At 42.0% G+C, this 18,779-nt stretch overlaps 2 protein-coding genes across 3 annotated transcripts; both read right to left on the minus strand.

Moving 5' to 3' along the window:
• Positions 1-3,748: 3,748 nt before the first annotated feature.
• On the minus strand, positions 3,749-7,742 carry LOC124149404. Its single transcript, XM_046520962.2, has 3 exons — positions 7,585-7,742; positions 4,286-4,385; positions 3,749-4,134 (listed from the first exon to the last, which is right to left on the minus strand). The coding sequence occupies exons 1-3, from the start codon at positions 7,634-7,636 to the stop codon at positions 3,915-3,917; spliced, it is 372 nt and encodes a 123-aa protein (XP_046376918.2). The 5' UTR covers positions 7,637-7,742; the 3' UTR covers positions 3,749-3,914.
• A 3,392-nt stretch (positions 7,743-11,134) lies between these two features.
• On the minus strand, positions 11,135-16,441 carry LOC125371581. Of its 2 annotated transcripts, none has more exons than XM_046521017.2 (3): positions 16,257-16,441; positions 12,265-12,316; positions 11,135-11,379 (listed from the first exon to the last, which is right to left on the minus strand). In XM_046521017.2, exons 1-3 carry the CDS (start codon positions 16,318-16,320, stop codon positions 11,169-11,171), a joined length of 327 nt encoding a protein of 108 aa, XP_046376973.2. In that variant the 5' UTR covers positions 16,321-16,441; the 3' UTR covers positions 11,135-11,168. The 2 variants fall into 2 exon arrangements, with proteins under 2 accessions (XP_046376973.2, XP_046376966.2); XM_046521010.2 differs by having other exon boundaries at positions 12,265-12,319; positions 16,257-16,425.
• Positions 16,442-18,779: the final 2,338 nt, after the last annotated feature.

Raw genomic sequence — 18,779 nt, forward strand, 5'->3', positions numbered from 1 at the left:
ACTCACTCACTCCGACTCACCCACCCACCCACCCACCCACTCACTCATTCATTGAGATGGATGCAACTCTCAAACACGGAACTCTCTTAGACACTGATATCACAGAATATTTTCTTGAAATTGTATTGTATTTTAGAACGTGTACCTGTGTCGATTTAGGAAAACATAGGCAATAGATCGGTCTACTTGCTTTCAAGAAAGATATAATTGTCTTGAAAGTAGAAGCACATGTTTGTGCAATTGAGAGAACAAATTCTTGGAGTTTGAGTACCTGGACGTTTTTAACTAACAAGTAAACAATACGGCGTTTGGGCAGCAGGGGTGAATGACCATAGTTCAAGGCACTGCGTCAATACGTCCCCAAACGAAATGGGAACCATATTGACGCAATTGGAATCTTTCACTGGCGAAAACGGCACCGTATCTTCCAATTCCTACTAGTATGTTTATAGAGTTTGTAGTGATAACTATGACACCTACATGTACGAATGTCACATGTACGAATGTCACAGTCTAGTGCAATATTATGGTTTGGAGAACTCAGCAATGTGTACAAGAAACTGGTGAATGGTAAATCATGAAATGAATGTATGTATTTGTATTACCATCAAGACGGAACTGTGTGTGTAGACCGGTACACTCCTGTAGCAAAGATTGCTGCTCGACATTGGTTGAAATGGATTGTCTGCACTTTGTTTTAATACGCGAAGCTATATCATAACCGATTTTTGTTTTGTGCTTTATACTTGGAATATGTCAACAGATGAATGCAAAGGTTTATTTGAAAGATTATTGTTTGTTTGTAGCTTAACGCCGCCTCGGTATTAATCTCCTCGTACAGGCACATATTGCATGGAACCGAAATCTCCAATGCTGAAAGATTATTCAGTCCGTCCAACATAACTTTGGTTTACCGGCTATATCGAACGTTCATATAAAGTTACATGATCTGAAAAAATATATCGAGTAAATTAAGTTCGAATTTAATATATCGAGTTAATAAAGTTTGACTCATCCTCGGTTTTTCAGGGTATTAGATTTCCATTCAATAATGATAGATCCCCTTGACCACTCGATACAATACCTTCGTTTCAATAATCAGAATGTCTCCTGCAGTTCCATTAGACAGCTATTCAAGCGGCTTTCCACTGGAATGGGACTGAAAACGAAGCTGTGGTAGCTATGATATCCGTGTAACTTAAACTCAGATATTAAACGCCGTGATATTGTTGGAATATTGCCAAAAGCGGCGTAAAACCTCACTCACTCACTCACTCCCTCACTCACTCAGATGAGTGATACTAACGTTTCAAAGTATTGTGACGTGTAGAAAGAAATATTAGGACAGCACTCAAGGACAATTGACAAATGCTAGAATGGATCCAGGATATTTATCACAATAGATTGGATGCAGTGAGATCGAGAACGGACGAGACTTTACCCTTGCATAATGTCCTTATCACAATAATATTCGATAACTTGTGTGTGTGCCCACATTTCTGTGAAGTCGAGGACATCCATAATAGTCGAGTTACCTGAAGTTTCTTCGACAGAGGCCACTATTCGACCATCATGACGATGAGGATTCTTGCAGGACAACGTGTATAGTGCATGGTTAAAGCGCTCACTTGTCGCGCCGAAGACCCAGGTTCGATTCCCTAAATGGGTACAATGTGTGAAACCCATTTCTGGCGTCCCCAACCGTGACTTGCTGGAATATTGCTAAAAGCGGCGAAAAACTATATTGACTGACACACTCCAGGACCACAACGGGACAGTGGAGTTCGAATTAGCGAAGTTTAATTATATATTTGCCAAAAAGGTAGAGGAATCAAAAATGTTTCCGGTCGTCAGAAAAAGAACAGCTGACAGCCAGGGACAGAAGGGTTTCGGAATCAAAACCTAACGCCCCAAGATACCCGACTATGCAATTTCTCAGTGCACATGGCCAGGGGTACATGTATATGTTTTGCCACTTCACTCTCCCACAAGAGCTATTAGTATTGTTGAGTTTCACTATCGACAGTGACGTATAAGCTCTCTGCTCTTCCTTCATTGCAGTATTTGTGATCAGATTTGAAATGCTTCGACTGCAGCGTGATGAACCCTTAAAGGCTAGTGTTTGTTTGTTTGTTTGCTGTTTAATGCCGCACTGAGCAATATTCCAGCTGTATGACGGCGGTCTGTAAATAAACGAGTCTGGATCAGACAATCCAGTGTTTGACATCATGAGCAGCGATCCACGACAAACATAATCGCCTTTTACGGCAAGCATGGGTTGCTGAAGAACTATTCTACCCCGGATCTCTACGAGTCTATTGGCAGCTAATAGCAATATGTTCAACGTTTTTTGGTCAGTGACTCTGTTTTTTTGCAGACTTTAGAACAGGTTTCTGCTGACACAAAATGTTAATGATCGGCCTTGCACAGGGCGCCCTAGGTCAACAACAGAAATGGAGCTTAAACAGGCAATCGAAATCGCTGTTAACAGAGTACTGACCGACTATTCTACATGTTCGGCGACCACGTGTTGTACCACCGTTAACAAATAGACACATTCTAGCCAGACGCCAATGGTGTTTGGAGCATAGAATCTGGGGAAACACCGATGGTAATGTTTTCAGACTGTCTGTCTGGATAGGCATGGACATATCTGGAGGCGTTCAAACTAGCGCCATGCGAACGCCAACATAAGGCAACAAGACATATGGTTGGTCAGTATGATATGGAACAGGATGAATATGACTACCAGAATCGCATATCGTCCATGAAAGAACAGTACTATCAAAACAATATACTGGCGCCATTAGCAGTGCCGTTTGCACGTTTCGTGGTTCAGGACCATAACGTTCGTTTCTACCGTTCTTGTATCGAAACGGACTACCTCCGGCAGCAAAACATCACCACAATGTAATGTCCAGCCAGTGTTGTGACCTTTCCTCCACAAAGGACATCCGGCACATGATCGGGAGACGTGCATGGTGATTCGGACCATGCCACGCCCTGTAATCGAAGGTCCCACCAGTCCTGTGGACATGACCCATTATTGATCCAGTCATCTCAAACGTTCATCTTTTGACTACACATCTCTGTCCTCTTTCTTGGTTGTTTGCACCGTTACATGTTCTGTTGATTGTCATGTTACACCTAGTGCCTCCTTGTTTAATCCGTCATCACTGGATACCTCTTTTTTTCTGTAATCATCTGTTACTTCTATGATAATGTTTTGGAAAGTATATGCTGATGGAAAAAATGAAGGAATGAAGAATAAAAACAGATGCCAGATAAAACTATAAACATTTCAGTTGTGTTATTCCAAAAAGTAGACGAAAATTGTTCACAGGTCAGTCTTTTTCTTCCATTAGTATAAGCTGGAAGCCTCCATGTTCCTGGGATTTTATTCCTCTTCTATATAAGGCCATCTATGTTATTTTGTGTGTTTCTCACCTAAATGTTTAGCTTGAGAAGGAGCGAGCGTTTGGGAGACACTTTATACTTTCTGACGGGAAAAGGAGAATATTTTAAGGATGGAAATAACAAAGCCATAAGTAGAGTTCCTATCCTTTTTTAACCCTTTGAGCGGTGTTTTAAATAAGGTCGTGTGGAAGAGGAGAAACACAAAAATACATGAATGCTCACAGATCAGAGAATAGAAACCCGAAATGTATACCTGACAAACACCTGTGAACCTGAAGAGCGCACAGTACCCACTCCCCAAAAGGTCACACCAAACGGACACAATCCTTCGGGGGTGCAACTAATTTATTTCAACAGGACAGGGAGGAAAGATCACCATTTTCCCATGAAGAATTCAATTTCAATCCATATAAAAAGTAGTTCACGTCAATGGAAATGGCCATACCAAAAATTAAATGCCAAATGTATTCGTAATTTTAACAAAAATAATGTTTTGTTCAGTCAGTGTTCACTAATGGCGCGACGGTTCCCACCTCAGAGAGGATTTTGCATGTGCCCCTCCACTGCAGGTTGGGTCTGAAGCAGGTTAATCCCTCACAGCAGTAGGGGCCGGAGTAGCTGCAATTCTCCAGCAACGCACCACAGTCACCCTCCCAGGGCCAATCTATATCACGTCGGTTGTCTGGGCGTTCCACGTCGTCTTCAGCAGTGTCAACCCTAATAAACACAATGTATTAAATAGCCCTATTTTATTCTATGGAATATGAATGAAACTGCTCGAAGATAAATACTGTTTACTCTCCCTTCACAATCAATAACAAATTGATTTATAATTTAGAAAAATACAGAAACATGATGTCGTACTTACGCATCAATCAGTTGATGGATCTGCTCTTGCAGTTCATCCTGAGTTTCTCGTGAGGTTTTTTCATTCTTCAGCACACCAGGAAAGCTGGCCCCTTCTGCCTCTAAATGAAAGAAAAGAATGAAAAGTATCAACTGAAGAATGAACTTAGGGGCAAACCAATTGATATAAGGGGTGGGGTGGGGTGCTGGTAGTGGTGGTGGTGGAGGGGGTGTCAATGAAATTTGAGTTGGAAGTGAAACTTTGGCAGCACTTACAGCATGCTAACGGACACAGATATGAGTATATAAAGTGCGATTTATTGTTCATTCACACCCAGATTAACCCTACAAAGTACAAGTTGTTGGTATAATATATCAAGGAGCAACACATGGTTACGTCACAAGGAGTTTTGGCTGTAGACGAATGATAGTCACCAGATCATCATTATTATTCCTGCAATGCAGCATCATTATTCCTGCAGTGGGGCATCATTAGTCCTGCAGTCCTGCAGTGGAGCATCATTATTCCTGCAGTGGGGCATCATTAGTCCTGCAGTAGGGCATCATTAGTCTTGCAGTGGGGCATCATTAGTCCTGCAATGGGGCATCATTAGTCCTGCAGTGGGGCATCATTAGTCTTGAAGTGGGGCATCATTAGTCCTGCAGTGGGGCATCATTAGTCCTGCAGTGGGGCATCATTAGTCCTGCAGTGGGGCATCATTAGTTCTGCAGTCCCGCAGTGGAGCATCATTATTCCTGCAGTGGGGCATCATTAGGCCTGCAATGGGGCATCATTAGTCCTGCAGTGGGGCATCATTAGTCTTGAAGTGGGGCATCACTAGTCCTGCAGTGGGGCATCATTAGTCCTGCAGTGGGGCATCATTAGTCCTGCAGTGGGGCATCATTAGTCCTGCAGTGGGGCACCATTAGTCCTGCAATGGGGCATCATTAGTCCTGCAGTGGGGCATCATTAGTCCTGCAGTGGGGCATCATTAGTCCTGCAGTGGGGCATCATTAGTTCTGCAGTCCCGCAGTGGAGCATCATTAGTCCTGCAGTGGGGCATCACTAGTCCTGCAGTGGGGCACCATTAGTCCTGCAGTGGGACATCATTAGTCCTGTCGATGCAGCATCTGTAGACAAGTCAGTACATTGACCAACCTCTCTACCCTGCTGCACTACCGTTCTTGCAACAGAACAGGACAGACCTTGTCTCAACAAGATAACACAAGGCCTCATACAACATCTTGCCTTGACCAGCACAATCACCAGACATATCACCTCTAGACCTCTTGTGGGATTACCTTGGTGTCAAATTAGAGTACCACCAGGTCACCCTTAAAACAAGAATCAGTTAGGACAGGCGCTCTGGGAAGAGTGGTGTTAAATCTTATTCCTTGTGATCAGAGGTATCACATGAGTTGGTCTCATGAAGTGCATTGATTCCCATGACTGGCATACTGACAATACTGACTGACAGTTGTGACATTCTGAAGTATTAAAAGGAGTTGCATGTGCTGATTTCAGTCTTGATGGTTGATACAATAGGAAATGGCGCCAATTAGTGAGATTGATGATTGATTATGACGTTATTGCACAAGGAGAGAGAGATCCATGTTTGTTTTCACTTCAGATAGGGTTACAGATATCAGCTTCCATCACTTTCAGGTAAGTATTAAATGTTGTAAATTAGAAGTAATTGTAATTGTAATCATTGCAATAGTTTAGAAGTGCTAGATATTGTATAGTAATTAAATCTTTATTGTTTGTATATTTTTGTGTTCAATACGTAATTTTAGCTTGCGAACTTGCCAGCCATAACTTGTTTGGGGTCGCAGTTACTTAAATATTAACACGCTTCTGCTCTGGTTAGAGTTTTAAATAATTCAAACAAGGCTACCCAGATGCGTTACAATGGTTGATAAAATACTGAACAACTGATCCCATCCTCAAAAATATACAATATCAATACAAATACAAAGACACAATACCTTTTTTGTGTTCTCATTCATGGCATAACTTGTAATGATGTTGAAATATAATTATGTCTGTTGACAATACAAGTATATTTATGCTGTATTTTTATCCAAGGGTAAATGGTGCTAAATGGACATTTCACATTACACAACTAATCAATAACTAACAGTCATATCACAAATGGACAAATGGAGTCCAAATGGAGACAAATGTTACAGGCATACTGTCTATAATGCTCAGTCTTTTTATATGGGAAAATTTCTACATTTTGGTCCACTGCTGGATGTTACATATTCAGTTTGCTCGTCACGCCGAAGACCCGGGTTCGATTCCCGACATAGGTAAAATGTGTGAAGCCTATTTCTGGTGTCCCCGTCGTGATATTGCTGGAATATTGCTAAAAGCGGCGTAAAACCATACTCACTCACTCACTCACATATTCAGTTGGACCTTATGAGTTTTATCATTTCTGAGCAGGACAGTATCAAAGTGAGATAAGAAACACAAACGAAATACACACCAAGAAGGCGAATATGGCAAAAAGTAAAAAATAGCAGCATTTATAAAAATAATATTTTTGTAAAATTAACAAAAGACATTTAACTCTGATATGACACTTCTCTGACAACTCCAGACAAAGTCGCATCAGGTTAATTTTCTGATCAGACAATCAGCGTCAGGGCTCCTAAATTCTTGGTGAAAGTGAGCAAGGACCCTGAGCAGCGATATATGATTTCTGTATCTCGAAAAGAAAAAGATATCAAGCCCTGCTTGATATCGTTGTGCACATTACATACATTCTGTGGTTTCTGAGCATTTGGCATCTCCATCCAAAAGTGTGTTGGGTGGAGGGCACATGGCGTTCTGTGGCAGTTTTCTTTTGCACAGGTCCAAATTTCCGAATTCAGGCGGTGAAGGAAGTGTCCTCTGATCTCCACCAGAGGTCAAAATTCAATGTGGTTGTTTTTTATTTTGCCTAATGAGTATGATGGAAGGAAATATTGAAATAACAGCGATTTTCCCTCATTCAAAATAATGATCACAGGGACTTTGAGGCGGAGGATAAACCAAATTGACACATGGCATAAACATCCACTCCAACTCTTTATTTTATTGATTTGATTTATCGGAATAAAATGAGGAAATTTAAATATCAAACACCATAAAAAATTATATGAAAACGACCTTTGCGTTCATAAAACAATTGCAATTTACTCTGTGAATGCAGAAAATACTGAAAACGGTAGTCCCATCAGCGTGCCAAAGTAACTCGCCAAGAACAAAACTTTGCCAATGCACAGCCTAATCGTGATGGGCGTTGACTGAGTCAGTACAGTGCTACTCACGTGTCAAAAGACAGCTGATCGCAACCCATGCAAGTAGTGTGATACAGTTCATCCTGTTGTCTGTGGGGCTGACCTTCTTAGCTCAAGTTGGACAGTGAATGGGATTTATACAGCGAGTGTGGTATACATATTCAGAAGATAATGTCATGATTCATAAGTACAGGTGACCTTTCAAAGTATGCCTGAACAACATAAACATGTTAACATTTAGACGTGGTGCTGGTATGCAGTCGTTTCCTAATTAACGTTCAAAGCTTCCTTTGACCATAAAGGACACATGTGAATACATTTCGGAATTAAACATTTATTTCCATAGTTTCATGTCTCCAAATAAACTTAAAATGTATTAATAGAATACATTCCACAATAATAAATTGGCTAAGGCGATTCTGTAATTTTGGATTATCATATTATTATACTGAACAACAAAAGTTCCGGTGACATTGGATAAGATTTAGTGCAAAGTTATATTATTTACCAAATGTGAAACAAATTTCGGTTTGCAACAGATAAAAGACTCCTGTTAGTGTTCAAATAGTTTAATTTGCCATACTGACTTCAGAAAATGCGTGATTTCATAAAAGACATGAACATGTCTAAATGTCAATTTACAAGTCAATAGCGTGCGTGTCCACCTCTGGTTGCGATGCAAGCAACACGTCTTCGTCTCATGGAATGGACCAGGTGTCGCACAAAGTCCTGTGGGATATCTGTCCATATCTGCTGGAACTTGTTTCAAAGTTCCTGGAACACGTGGTTGATGTTGGAGGCGCCGATCCATCTCATCCCACATGTGCTCGATTGGTGAGATCAGGGCAGCAAGCCGGCCAGGGGATGACATTCACGTTGTTGAAGAGCGCTGTCCATTGAGATTCCCCTCTACCACTATCAAACGGGTTCTCTGTCTTGCTGTAATCCTACCCCATACCATAACGCTGCCGACCCTGAACCGACCGTCTTCCATGACACAATGATGTCACATGATGTACAATAATTCAAAGGGATGTGCAGTGATGTCACGTGATGTACAGTAATACAGTAGGGAGTGCATTGATGTCCCGTGATGGACAGTAACACAAAGGAGCCTGTGGTGATGTCACGTGATGTTCAGTAATACAAAGGGATGTGCAGAGATGTAACGTGATGTTTAGTAATACAAAGGGTATGCAGTGATGTCACGTGATGCATAGTAATAGAAACGGATCTGCAGTGATGTCACGTGATGTACAGTAATACAAAGGGTGTGCAGTGGTGTCACGTGATGTACAGTAATACAAAGGGTGTGCAGTGATGTCACGTGATGTACAGTAATACAAAGGGTGTGCAGTGGTGTCACGTGATGTACAGTATTACGCAGAGGTGACAGGTGATGTCACGTGATGTACATTAATACAAAGGGTGTGCAGTGGTGTCACGTGATGTACAGTATTAGAAAGAGGTGACAGGTGATGTCATGTAATGTACAGTAATATAAAGGGATGTGCATGGGATGGGATGTCACGTGGTGAACAGCAAATCAAAGTTTTTCTCTCGCATTTCCCGCATGTGCATCGTTGCTATTCAGTTTTCTCCTGTAACTGTAATGCTATAATGTTATAAATTCGAATCATGTTTGAACGTGTTTAAACTCTGAACATCTTTAGATTACGTAGTGTTTTGGTGGTATTTATGCTGCGAGATGACAGCTCATGTCATGCGTTTAGATGCGTTCAGAAAGACAACACCAAATGTCCATTCCGTTTAGGATTTAAACACAATCCTTCGCATGTCTTCTCTGTGTTTACATTCTAAACATATTTTTTACAGTGTCGTCCATGTTCCCCCGTATATATTCTGTTGTTATACACGTTCCCTGTATCTGTTTTGGCGGTATACACCCACACTCGTATATGAATTAGTGTTATTATACCGGATTTGTGTTATCTGTATTTTATACATGTTCCCTGTACCTGTATTGGATTCATTTTGGTAAGACAGTCCCTGAAGGTTACCTTATATCTTTGCTGATTGTTCGGCATCTTGTCATGTGTTCGTGTGTTCTTTAAACCAACAGTGGTAAATAAGCTAAACCTCTCATATATATATGGGCATATACACCACGAAGGGCGTCACAATATTGAATCTAACACATCTTGTGCTCTGACACTTGCAACATATGCATGTCTGAATCATGCAACAGCATGTTATTAAAGTAAAGTCCTTCAAAAAAATAAAAAATAAATAGGGGCGTTCGGGTAGCCTTGAGGTTCGATTCCCGGGTTCGATTCCCGACATGGGTACAATGTGTGAAGCCCATTTCTGGTGTCCCCCGCCGTGATATTGTTGGAATATTGCTAAAAGCGGCTTGGCCTATTATGTTCGTGTTATGATTAACTTTAAAAAGATGACAATTTTCAACTTGCAGGCCGACGTGGAATCAACTCTCAGAATCACGAGTTTTCGATTCCCTTGATGGCTGGCATTGTTTGGTCAAGGCTAGTTGCTCTCCGGGGGAAATACGCTCTGTGGTCATCTATAATGCTCACATCGTGTGTCATGAAGGGAATCCAACCTTTGTTCAGGGCGTGGCAACTACACCAACGGGTGGTTGAATGAAGTGAGTGAGTGAGGGCGTGGTTGTGTTTGACGCCCCTTTGAATACCATTTGATCTGTATCAGGAGTGTGTCAGCTTGACGTTAGAAGAAGGCCCGCAGGGGTGCACACTTAGGCTTTCGACCCCAATTCCAACAGAACGTAGACAGTGGTTATGGACCAAGCATCATAAGCAGGGCGAATCGGGGAGATGGAAAAACGACGAATGGTTTCTGACTCTTAAGGGACGCGCAGAAAATCGTATATCACGGTGACGTCCGTTGACCTTCTTGGTATAGTGAGTTTGATGATTTAGAAGTGCTTCATTTATATCACGGCGAGTATAATGTGAGAGGAAAGCCTGAAGTGATGCAGATCTTAGACGTTTATCAGTTTGGTGAAACCCACAAACAAAGGTTTTGTGCTGACAAAAATATGAACAGAATCTGGGCGAACAGGGATTCAAACATACGATGATGGGTTCCTGGCAGGCCTCTAACTCTAACGATAATTACGGCGCCTTAGACGACTCAACGGGTAAACATAACAGTCATATGCTGCCCAGACATGTCCCGAAATCCTTGTAAAATGCCGGGCAAAAGAAAGTATAAATACACATGTACACTTCAAAATTAGATTTGAACAAAAAAATACAAAAGTGATCAAACCGTTACCAGGCTGAAACAATGCACAGTTAAAGTCCAAAACACAGCTATGATACCCGTATTAAATAAATCACCATCAAATCACCCTTTCTTGTTGTTTATTTTTAGCCACCATCAAACGTGTAGGCATACTTTCTTTTACCCGGCAGTTTATATTGTACAATGTGTGTGCGATAACCAGCATATAAAATAATATTTGCAAAAGAATCAAGTATAAACACACTCCATTATGAAAGCCAAGTTTTTTTCAAGGTGGAGTAATACATTATTATTGTTTAATCTTTGATACACAACAATATACACAATTGTACTTATTTTGTGAATCTTTATTAAGTCGACGTCAGCGTTTACAGGCAGCGACCCCCAGTGTCGGAGAAGCGATGGGTCCAGTTCTTGTACTTGCACTTCATTGGATCACAGCAGTGGGTGCCCCAGAAAGAACACCACTCGTTGTACCCTCCACATCGGCCCCCGAAACCCAGCACCTGCCGATCACGCTTGGCGTACCTGACGTCATTGACGTCGCCGTCAATCGCTCGTCTGGCGGCGGAACTAACACTGAAACAAGGAATTATGAGTTAGTTGGTATGCAATCAGTTTAATTCAGTTAACCTTTTTCGAGGGTGCATTATTAGAGAACCCATTCCAACTGTCACTCTCCTGATCTGGTAAGCCACGCTCTGATTGGTCGGAAGCAGGTCGTTCTGACGGGAGATTGGATGTCCTTACAATTTGTTCAGCGGTAGCGAGAACTAGGATCTGGTTTTAGATAGATTGGTTGGGGTGGTTTTACGTAGTTTGTAGCATTTTGACAACCACTTGATGTTTTATGCCGGTTTGAACAATATGTCAGTATTTTATAGAGTGATTGATATTATGAGCAACGTCTCACACAGTCGAGTTACGATAATACGCAATCAACAATGTCACAATTCATGTCTTCGCCTCGTACGTCAATCATTGGTACGGAAATGTACCACTTTGGTTAAACCCACAAGCACGGGGACGGTGCTGACAAAACCAATATTCATAATCAGGGTGATTGTCGAATCGGAGCCACGATAGAGAATCCTGGCATGATTAAGGGAGGCAACCTTGTGCAATTAATTGCACTGCCTTTAGTGAAAGCAAAATACGATTGAAGAAATCCTGGTTAGAATAGGTCTTCAGGAACCCATGCTTGTCGTCAGAGGCGACTAACGGGATCGGGTGGTCAGGGTCGCTAATTTGGTTAGTTAATGCATGTCATTCAAGAAGTATCACTATCATATTGTTCTCTTACTGCTGAAAATTTGTTTTCAACCTCAGAGGAACTGATCTAAGCTTCGAAAAAATTCTGTAATGAACTTATGATTAATCTATTAGAAATGTGACTAAATTAATCGCGCTTTCCAAAGGAAGAAACACGGTGGTTGAATAAAAAAAAACATATCTGTTTCTTACCTATGAATCATGTCTCGAACGTGTCCATTAATCTCCTCTGACTTGTCGTCTTCTGCTAATTAAAAGAAACACAGGAGCGGATTATGAAAATACGACAAAGATAAGCATGAACAATGTTACATAAGGGTAGATGGAGTAGCCTAGTGGTTAAATTTTCCCTCGGTAAGCCAGGGTTTGAATCCCACTCTTGACTTCGCCTGTGCTGTGGCTATCTCCTCCCTGAGGAGAGTGGAAACCAAACTGCCTGTTAGGCATTATAGAAGATTGTGCGGGAATTTCACATCTTCCTCTCATTCCTCCGGGAAACAGTGAGTGAGTGAGTGAGTGAGTTGGGTATAACGCCGCTTTTAACAGTATTCCAGTTACACCACGGCGTGTCAGCTCAATGTGGGAGGAAAGCCCGAAGTGATGCAGGGCTCAGACGTGTACCACTTCGGTGAAACCCACGAGCACGGGTATGGTGCTGACAAACATAGAAACATAATCGGGGCGAACAGGGATTCGAACCCACAATCATAGGTTTCTGGCGTGCACAAGGGACGCAACTCTGCACAGCGAATCGCGGCGCCTTAGACGACTCGGCCACCCGTGCCCCCCATCGGGAAACAGAGTCAAATTACAATGTAAGGAGCTATCACAGGTTATTTTATCTGTATTTCACCGTTCACCCTCCCACCGATAATGCCGTGGCGAAATCGATGTGCTGTTCAAAATGGCGTTAAACCCAACACACCTACTCGTGGCAAGACGGGAGAAAGAACAAACATTACATTCAATCAATTTTTCACCACAGTAGGAATTCCAGGCTAGAATTTGTCCCTAACAACCTATGCTTGTCGCCAAAATAGATCGGATGGTCAGGTTTGGTGATGGGTTTGATCGTCGCTCGTGATATCAATCACTGGTTTGTCTGGTTCAGACTCGGTTATTTACAAGCCGTCATATGGCTGTGAGTGGCGTTAAACAACAAACTAATCACTTAACCAAAGTAGAACAGAGAAGAAAGAAATTGGGCAAATGCACACATTTATGCACTGTAGAAAATGTCTTCAGATCCTACACACAAAACTAAGCACGTTCGTCGTCCCAAAAGTTTGTTATGTTTGGGAGTGTGTTAAACGTGTACAGCTACAGTAAACTACGGTTATAACGAACTTTAAGGGACCACTAAATTAAGTTCGTAATAACCGTAGTTCGTTATAAGCACATACACAGAATATATACAGCAAATGGGCGGGGCCAAAAATAGTTCGTTATATCCATCAGTTCGTTATAAGCGTGTTCGTTATAAACGTAGTATACTGTAAATGTGTTTTGGGTCTAAATGTGGGAAAGCCCCCTTTGATACCTTGTGTTATATGGCAGTGTATTATATTGTTTAACAATGGTTGTAGCTGTGTTGCATTGTTTCTTTTGGGATTCGTTAGACGCTGATTGCATTGAGTTTGGACAGTGATCAGTTGTCAGGAAGTTACTGTATGTAGATGCTCGTGTGGTGTGTAAACTTCCGGTCCGGTATACCTCGGACGATTATAGTATGTTATTGGAACTTCTTCAATGTTCTAGTACCGTTAGACTGGTGAGGGCACTGTACATAAATTTCCAGTAGCTTGTTAGGCTGTATATATAGTGGGATAAGAACGTATTTACGTATCTCTCGCGCATTTTCATTACACTTGGGACCAGCTTTCATGTGAGGATCGCTCATCATCCCTGACTCCCTGCCCAGCCTTTCTAGAAAGCTTTACTACTGTCGCCGCTTGGTGAAATATATATTATTATCACTGACTTCTGCTATCAACAAATGTAATTTTGTATTTGATTCTGGACACTGCAATCACATTATGTACTGTCAGAGAATATTTTACTACCACTCTATTGTGCGCTGCCATGGTAATTACTGATACTTGATACTTATACATTCATTGAAGGAAATTAGAAAGGTCGATTTCCATAGTTATTTTGCGTTTGGGGGGTAACTAAACAAGTTAAGGACAGTTAAGGTAATCAGATATGCTTTTATTGTTAGCTTCCGTTTCCTGCCTGCGAGAAATGCTATGTGTCACACAGCAACAACACATTCATGGACGCAGCACTTTTAAACCTCGGCGAGATACGAACCTGCCAACCTCTTGGTTGTGCTACGGAGACTGATTCGTCATAGACGTCAACTTTCCTAGTCACCTTTAAGCTAGCTTGGTTTATTTGAACATCTTGTGTTGACATTGTACCAAGATTGTTGAAAATCCTGATGGCATTTGTTTTATGCCTGTGAATCTGATTTGCACATCTACTTTTCAATTTTATATTCTTGTACATCTTGTCCATGTCCGACTTCTTGCCTAATGATATGCAATCCATTTAAACTCGTTTAAACGTGTTTAAAATCTGAAATTGTTTAAACGTGTTTAGATAGAACACACCAAGTGTGTATTCCGATTAGGATTTTAGAAACATTCCTAAACATGTTTAGATCTACACAATTACATTCTTAACACATTGTTTTACAGTGTACAGGAAGTGAAATGTTAACGAGAGAGCCACGTCCACATTAGCAATGCTCCTATCACTAACAAGTATAACAAAAATAAAATTGATGGATGTTTAACAATCAATTATATTCCCTGTCAAAATGTTGATGAGGATAACAATTTATCTTGGGTGCAAAATTGGGGATGGTGACACAGGATTGGGCGTTATGATATGCCTGTTGGCGGGAACCTTTCGCGACATTTAATGATGTATGCTAGACAGCTGTCGCTTTTGCGTCATGAGGTACGTAGATGAGACAATATGAAAGCCAAAGCTTACACTGGTTAAACTTTAATCAACCCCCTTTATTCATGAATTATGTATTTAATTACTAATTGACTTTCACTTTCATTGGAGTATGAACCTTCACAGAGTGAGGGCCAAACTGTATGAACGTCGGAGCTTACTGTCAAGTTATTTGAGAATAGAGAACACAAAAACACGAGCAACAATCAAAGCCACATAAATAAGTTCATAGTACCGAATATAGCAGCCTGTCTGCAAGGGTGAAATAATCTCTGCGATTTCGTAATATACATGCAGGTGCAAGGTCCGAGTTGCGCTGGAAGACTATATTATTGGATGGCATTATTTCTACTTTTCTAATGTTCTGATCACTAAGTATTACGACGCAGTACACGTTCGTTTACGACACGCTTGCTCTTTGGTTCTCCGCCGATATCAGACACACAATGACGAAAATTTAAACTCCATATTTAGAGTGAGTGAGTGAGTGAGTGAGTGAGTATGGTTTTACGATGCTTTTAGCAATATTCCAGCAATATCACAGCGGGGGCCCACACATGGGTTTCACACATTGTACCCATGTCGGGAATCGAACCCGGGTCTTCAGCGTGACGGGCGAACGCTTTAACCATGCACTATACATGTTGTCCTGCAAGAATCCTTATCGTCATGATGGTCGAATAGTGGCCTTTGTCGAAGAAACTTCAGGTAACTCGACTATTATGGATAGCCTTGACTTCAGAGAAGTGTGGGCACACACAAGTTATCAAGTTATTGTGATAAGGACACTATGCAAGTTTACAGTCACGTCCGTTCTCGATTTCACTGCATCCAATCTATTGTGCTAAACATCCTGAACCCATTCTAGGATTTGTCAATTGTCTTTGGCGAGACGAGCGAACGCTTTAACAACCAGGCTACCCGACGGCTCCCCATATTTAGAAGTACTTGCAGCTTCTAGCGACTAGAATGTTTGCATTATTAGATTAATCCAGTTCAAATTTAAATGATATGTTTCCATATTTTTATCAATTATACAGCTTTCTAGTTCTTGGTTTCGCGTACCTCTCACGGCAACATGGTTTAAAAAGAAGGTATCAAACGGTATCGAACAACAATCCAATTTACATTCATTCTAAGTTTTCAACATGACACCCAAACAGAGTAAATTCCATGACGGTTTCGCGAAGGTATGGAATAAAGAAGTCACTCACCCAATGCATGGCCGAGGCACGCCAGGGCAACGAGACACGCGAACACGTGCACAAGTTGGCTCATTCTTGACTGTAAAATCGGAACACCCCAGAAACTGAATCTTCTCAGTGAATATTCCCGTATGTGGCTTAAATCTCACAACACTTGGACAATTTATAGAAGACGTAGGAGTAATAGGTGCAGGCCACGACCTTTCCATTTTACTGAAAATTGAAAATCGAGGTCAGGATAATTTACCGCGTCAACAAAATGTCGGTCTCGTCACTTTCAGCTAGAGGTCATATCTATAATTGAAGTCACTTTTGAAGATTTTATCATCAAGGGAAACAAATGCCTTTAATGATAGTCACAACCGGTCTGTCATCAATATCATAGTACTTAGACTGCCAATAAGTACAGTGCGAGCCCTACTGTGTAGTGTGTTCACCACAGATATTGTGTGCACCACAGTGTAGTGTGTTCACCACAGATGTAGCGTGCACCACAATGTAGTGTGTTCACCACAGATAGTGCGTGCACCACAATGTAGTGTGTTCACCACAGATAGTGCTTGCACCACAGTGTAGTGTGTTCACCACAGATAGTCTGTGCACAACAGTGTAGTGTGTTCACCATGGATATTGCGTGCACCACAGTGTAGTGTGTTCACCACAGATAGTGCGTGCACAACAGTGTAGTGTGTTCACCATGGATATTGCGTGCACCACAGTGTAGGGTGTTCACCACAGATATGGCGTGCACTACAATGTAGTGTGTTCACCACAGATAGTGCGTGCACCACAGTGTAGTGTGTTCACCACAGATAGTGCGTGCACCACAGTGTAGTGTGTTCACCACAGATAGTGCGTGCACCACAGTGTAGTGTGTTCACCACAGATAGTGCGTGCGCTACAGTGTATTGTGTTCACCACAGATATGGCGTGCACCACAATGTAGTGTGTTCACCACAGATAGTGCGTGCACCACAGTGTAGTGTGTTCACCACAGATAATGCGTGCACCACAATGTAGTGTGTTCACCACAGATGTAGCGTTCACCACAGTGTAGTGTGTTCACCACAGATATAGCGTGCACCACAGAGTAGTGTGTTCACCACACATATTACGTGCACCTCAGTGTAGTGTGTTCACCACAGATATGGCGTGCACTACAATGTAGTGTGTTCACCACAGATAGTGCGTGCACCACAGTGTAGTGTGTTCACCACAGATAGTGCGTGCACCACAGTGTAGTGTGTTCACCACAGATAGTGCGTGCACCACAGTGTAGTGTGTTCACCACAGATAGTGCGTGCGCTACAGTGTATTGTGTTCACCACAGATATGGCGTGCACCACAATGTAGTGTGTTCACCACAGATAGTGCGTGCACCACAGTGTAGTGTGTTCACCACAGATAATGCGTGCACCACAATGTAGTGTGTTCACCACAGATGTAGCGTTCACCACAGTGTAGTGTGTTCACCACAGATAAAGCGTGCACCACAGAGTAGTGTGTTCACCACACATATTACGTGCACCTCAGTGTAGTGTGTTCACCACAGATATAGCGTGCACCACAGTGTAGTGTGTTCACCACAGATATAGCGTGCACCACAGTGTAGTGTGTTCAACACAGATATAGCGTGCAGAACAGTGTAGTGTGTTCACCACAAAAATTGCGTGCACCACAGTGTAGAGCGTTCACCACAGATGTAGCGTGCACCACAGTGTAGTGCGTTCACCACAAATATTGCGTGCACCACAGTGTAGTGTGTTCACCACAGATAGTGCGTGCACCACAGTGTATTGTGTTCACCACAGATAGTGCGTGCACCACAGCGTAGTTCACTGCGTATTTTCGGTGATGTAGTTGTGCTGATTATTTATAGTATAGAAAGTATCAAACTTGGCGCCATCATGCCAGTCATCAATGATTTCTAGAATTGTTAAACGGTTATAGGTGGTGGTCCAAACGAAGGTAATGAGTGAAAACCACCAACCGAAACAGTAATCGTTCATCTGTGTGACGTATCACCGATTCCAGTGGTCACTCGCTGTGGCGGGTCGAGGATTTCTCTAAAGGGGTCGATACCTTTTGGTTCTACAAGTTTAAGGTGAGTGGTGGGGTTTTGGGGTGGGGGTGTGTGACGTCTAAATGGTTTTAACAACTCAATTTTAACAAACGAGTCAGCTTTCATCTCACTGGTCTAGTAGGTCTATGACAGATCATATGGTCTTCAAATACGGGTACGGTGGTAGCAATGTGGAAATAAGTGTAAATAAAGAGACAAAACCCTTTCCACAATCATATGGAATCTGTTAAAACACACCCCATTGAACTATTCCGACTTATATTATGAGCATGTATCAATAAATCACAATCAGATAGTGATACAAGCAGGTGTTCGCGAACAGGTGAGCGTTTCCTGGCCCACCGATGGCAGCCGCCTCAAACACATGTACACCAAGTCTGTGCCTGGTTTGTGCAGCTCAGTCGCTGAAGCTGAAGTTTGGCCATCAATGATAGGTGGATGATAACACA

This window comes from Haliotis rufescens, unplaced genomic scaffold (assembly GCF_023055435.1).
Source record: "Haliotis rufescens isolate VD_foot unplaced genomic scaffold, xgHalRufe1.0.p SCAF_1, whole genome shotgun sequence".
NCBI classification, from domain to species: Eukaryota; Metazoa; Mollusca; class Gastropoda; order Lepetellida; family Haliotidae; genus Haliotis; species Haliotis rufescens.

Excerpts from the sequence above, each read along its gene's own strand:
- LOC125371581 (XM_046521010.2), bottom strand. The coding sequence starts at position 16,320 with ATGAGCCAACTTGTGCACGTGTTCGCGTGTCTCGTTGCCCTGGCGTGC. Across the intron at positions 12,320-16,256 it reads GTGCCTCGGCCATGCATTGG|CAGAAGACGACAAGTCAGAG; the intron begins GTGAGTGACTTC and ends TCTTTTAATTAG. Across the intron at positions 11,380-12,264 it reads GTTCGAGACATGATTCATAG|TGTTAGTTCCGCCGCCAGAC; the intron begins GTAAGAAACAGA and ends TCCTTGTTTCAG.
- LOC124149404 (XM_046520962.2), bottom strand. The coding sequence starts at position 7,636 with ATGAACTGTATCACACTACTTGCATGGGTTGCGATCAGCTGTCTTTTG. Across the intron at positions 4,386-7,584 it reads GATCAGCTGTCTTTTGACAC|AGGCAGAAGGGGCCAGCTTT; the intron begins GTGAGTAGCACT and ends TCTTTCATTTAG. Across the intron at positions 4,135-4,285 it reads ATCCATCAACTGATTGATGC|GGTTGACACTGCTGAAGACG; the intron begins GTAAGTACGACA and ends TGTGTTTATTAG.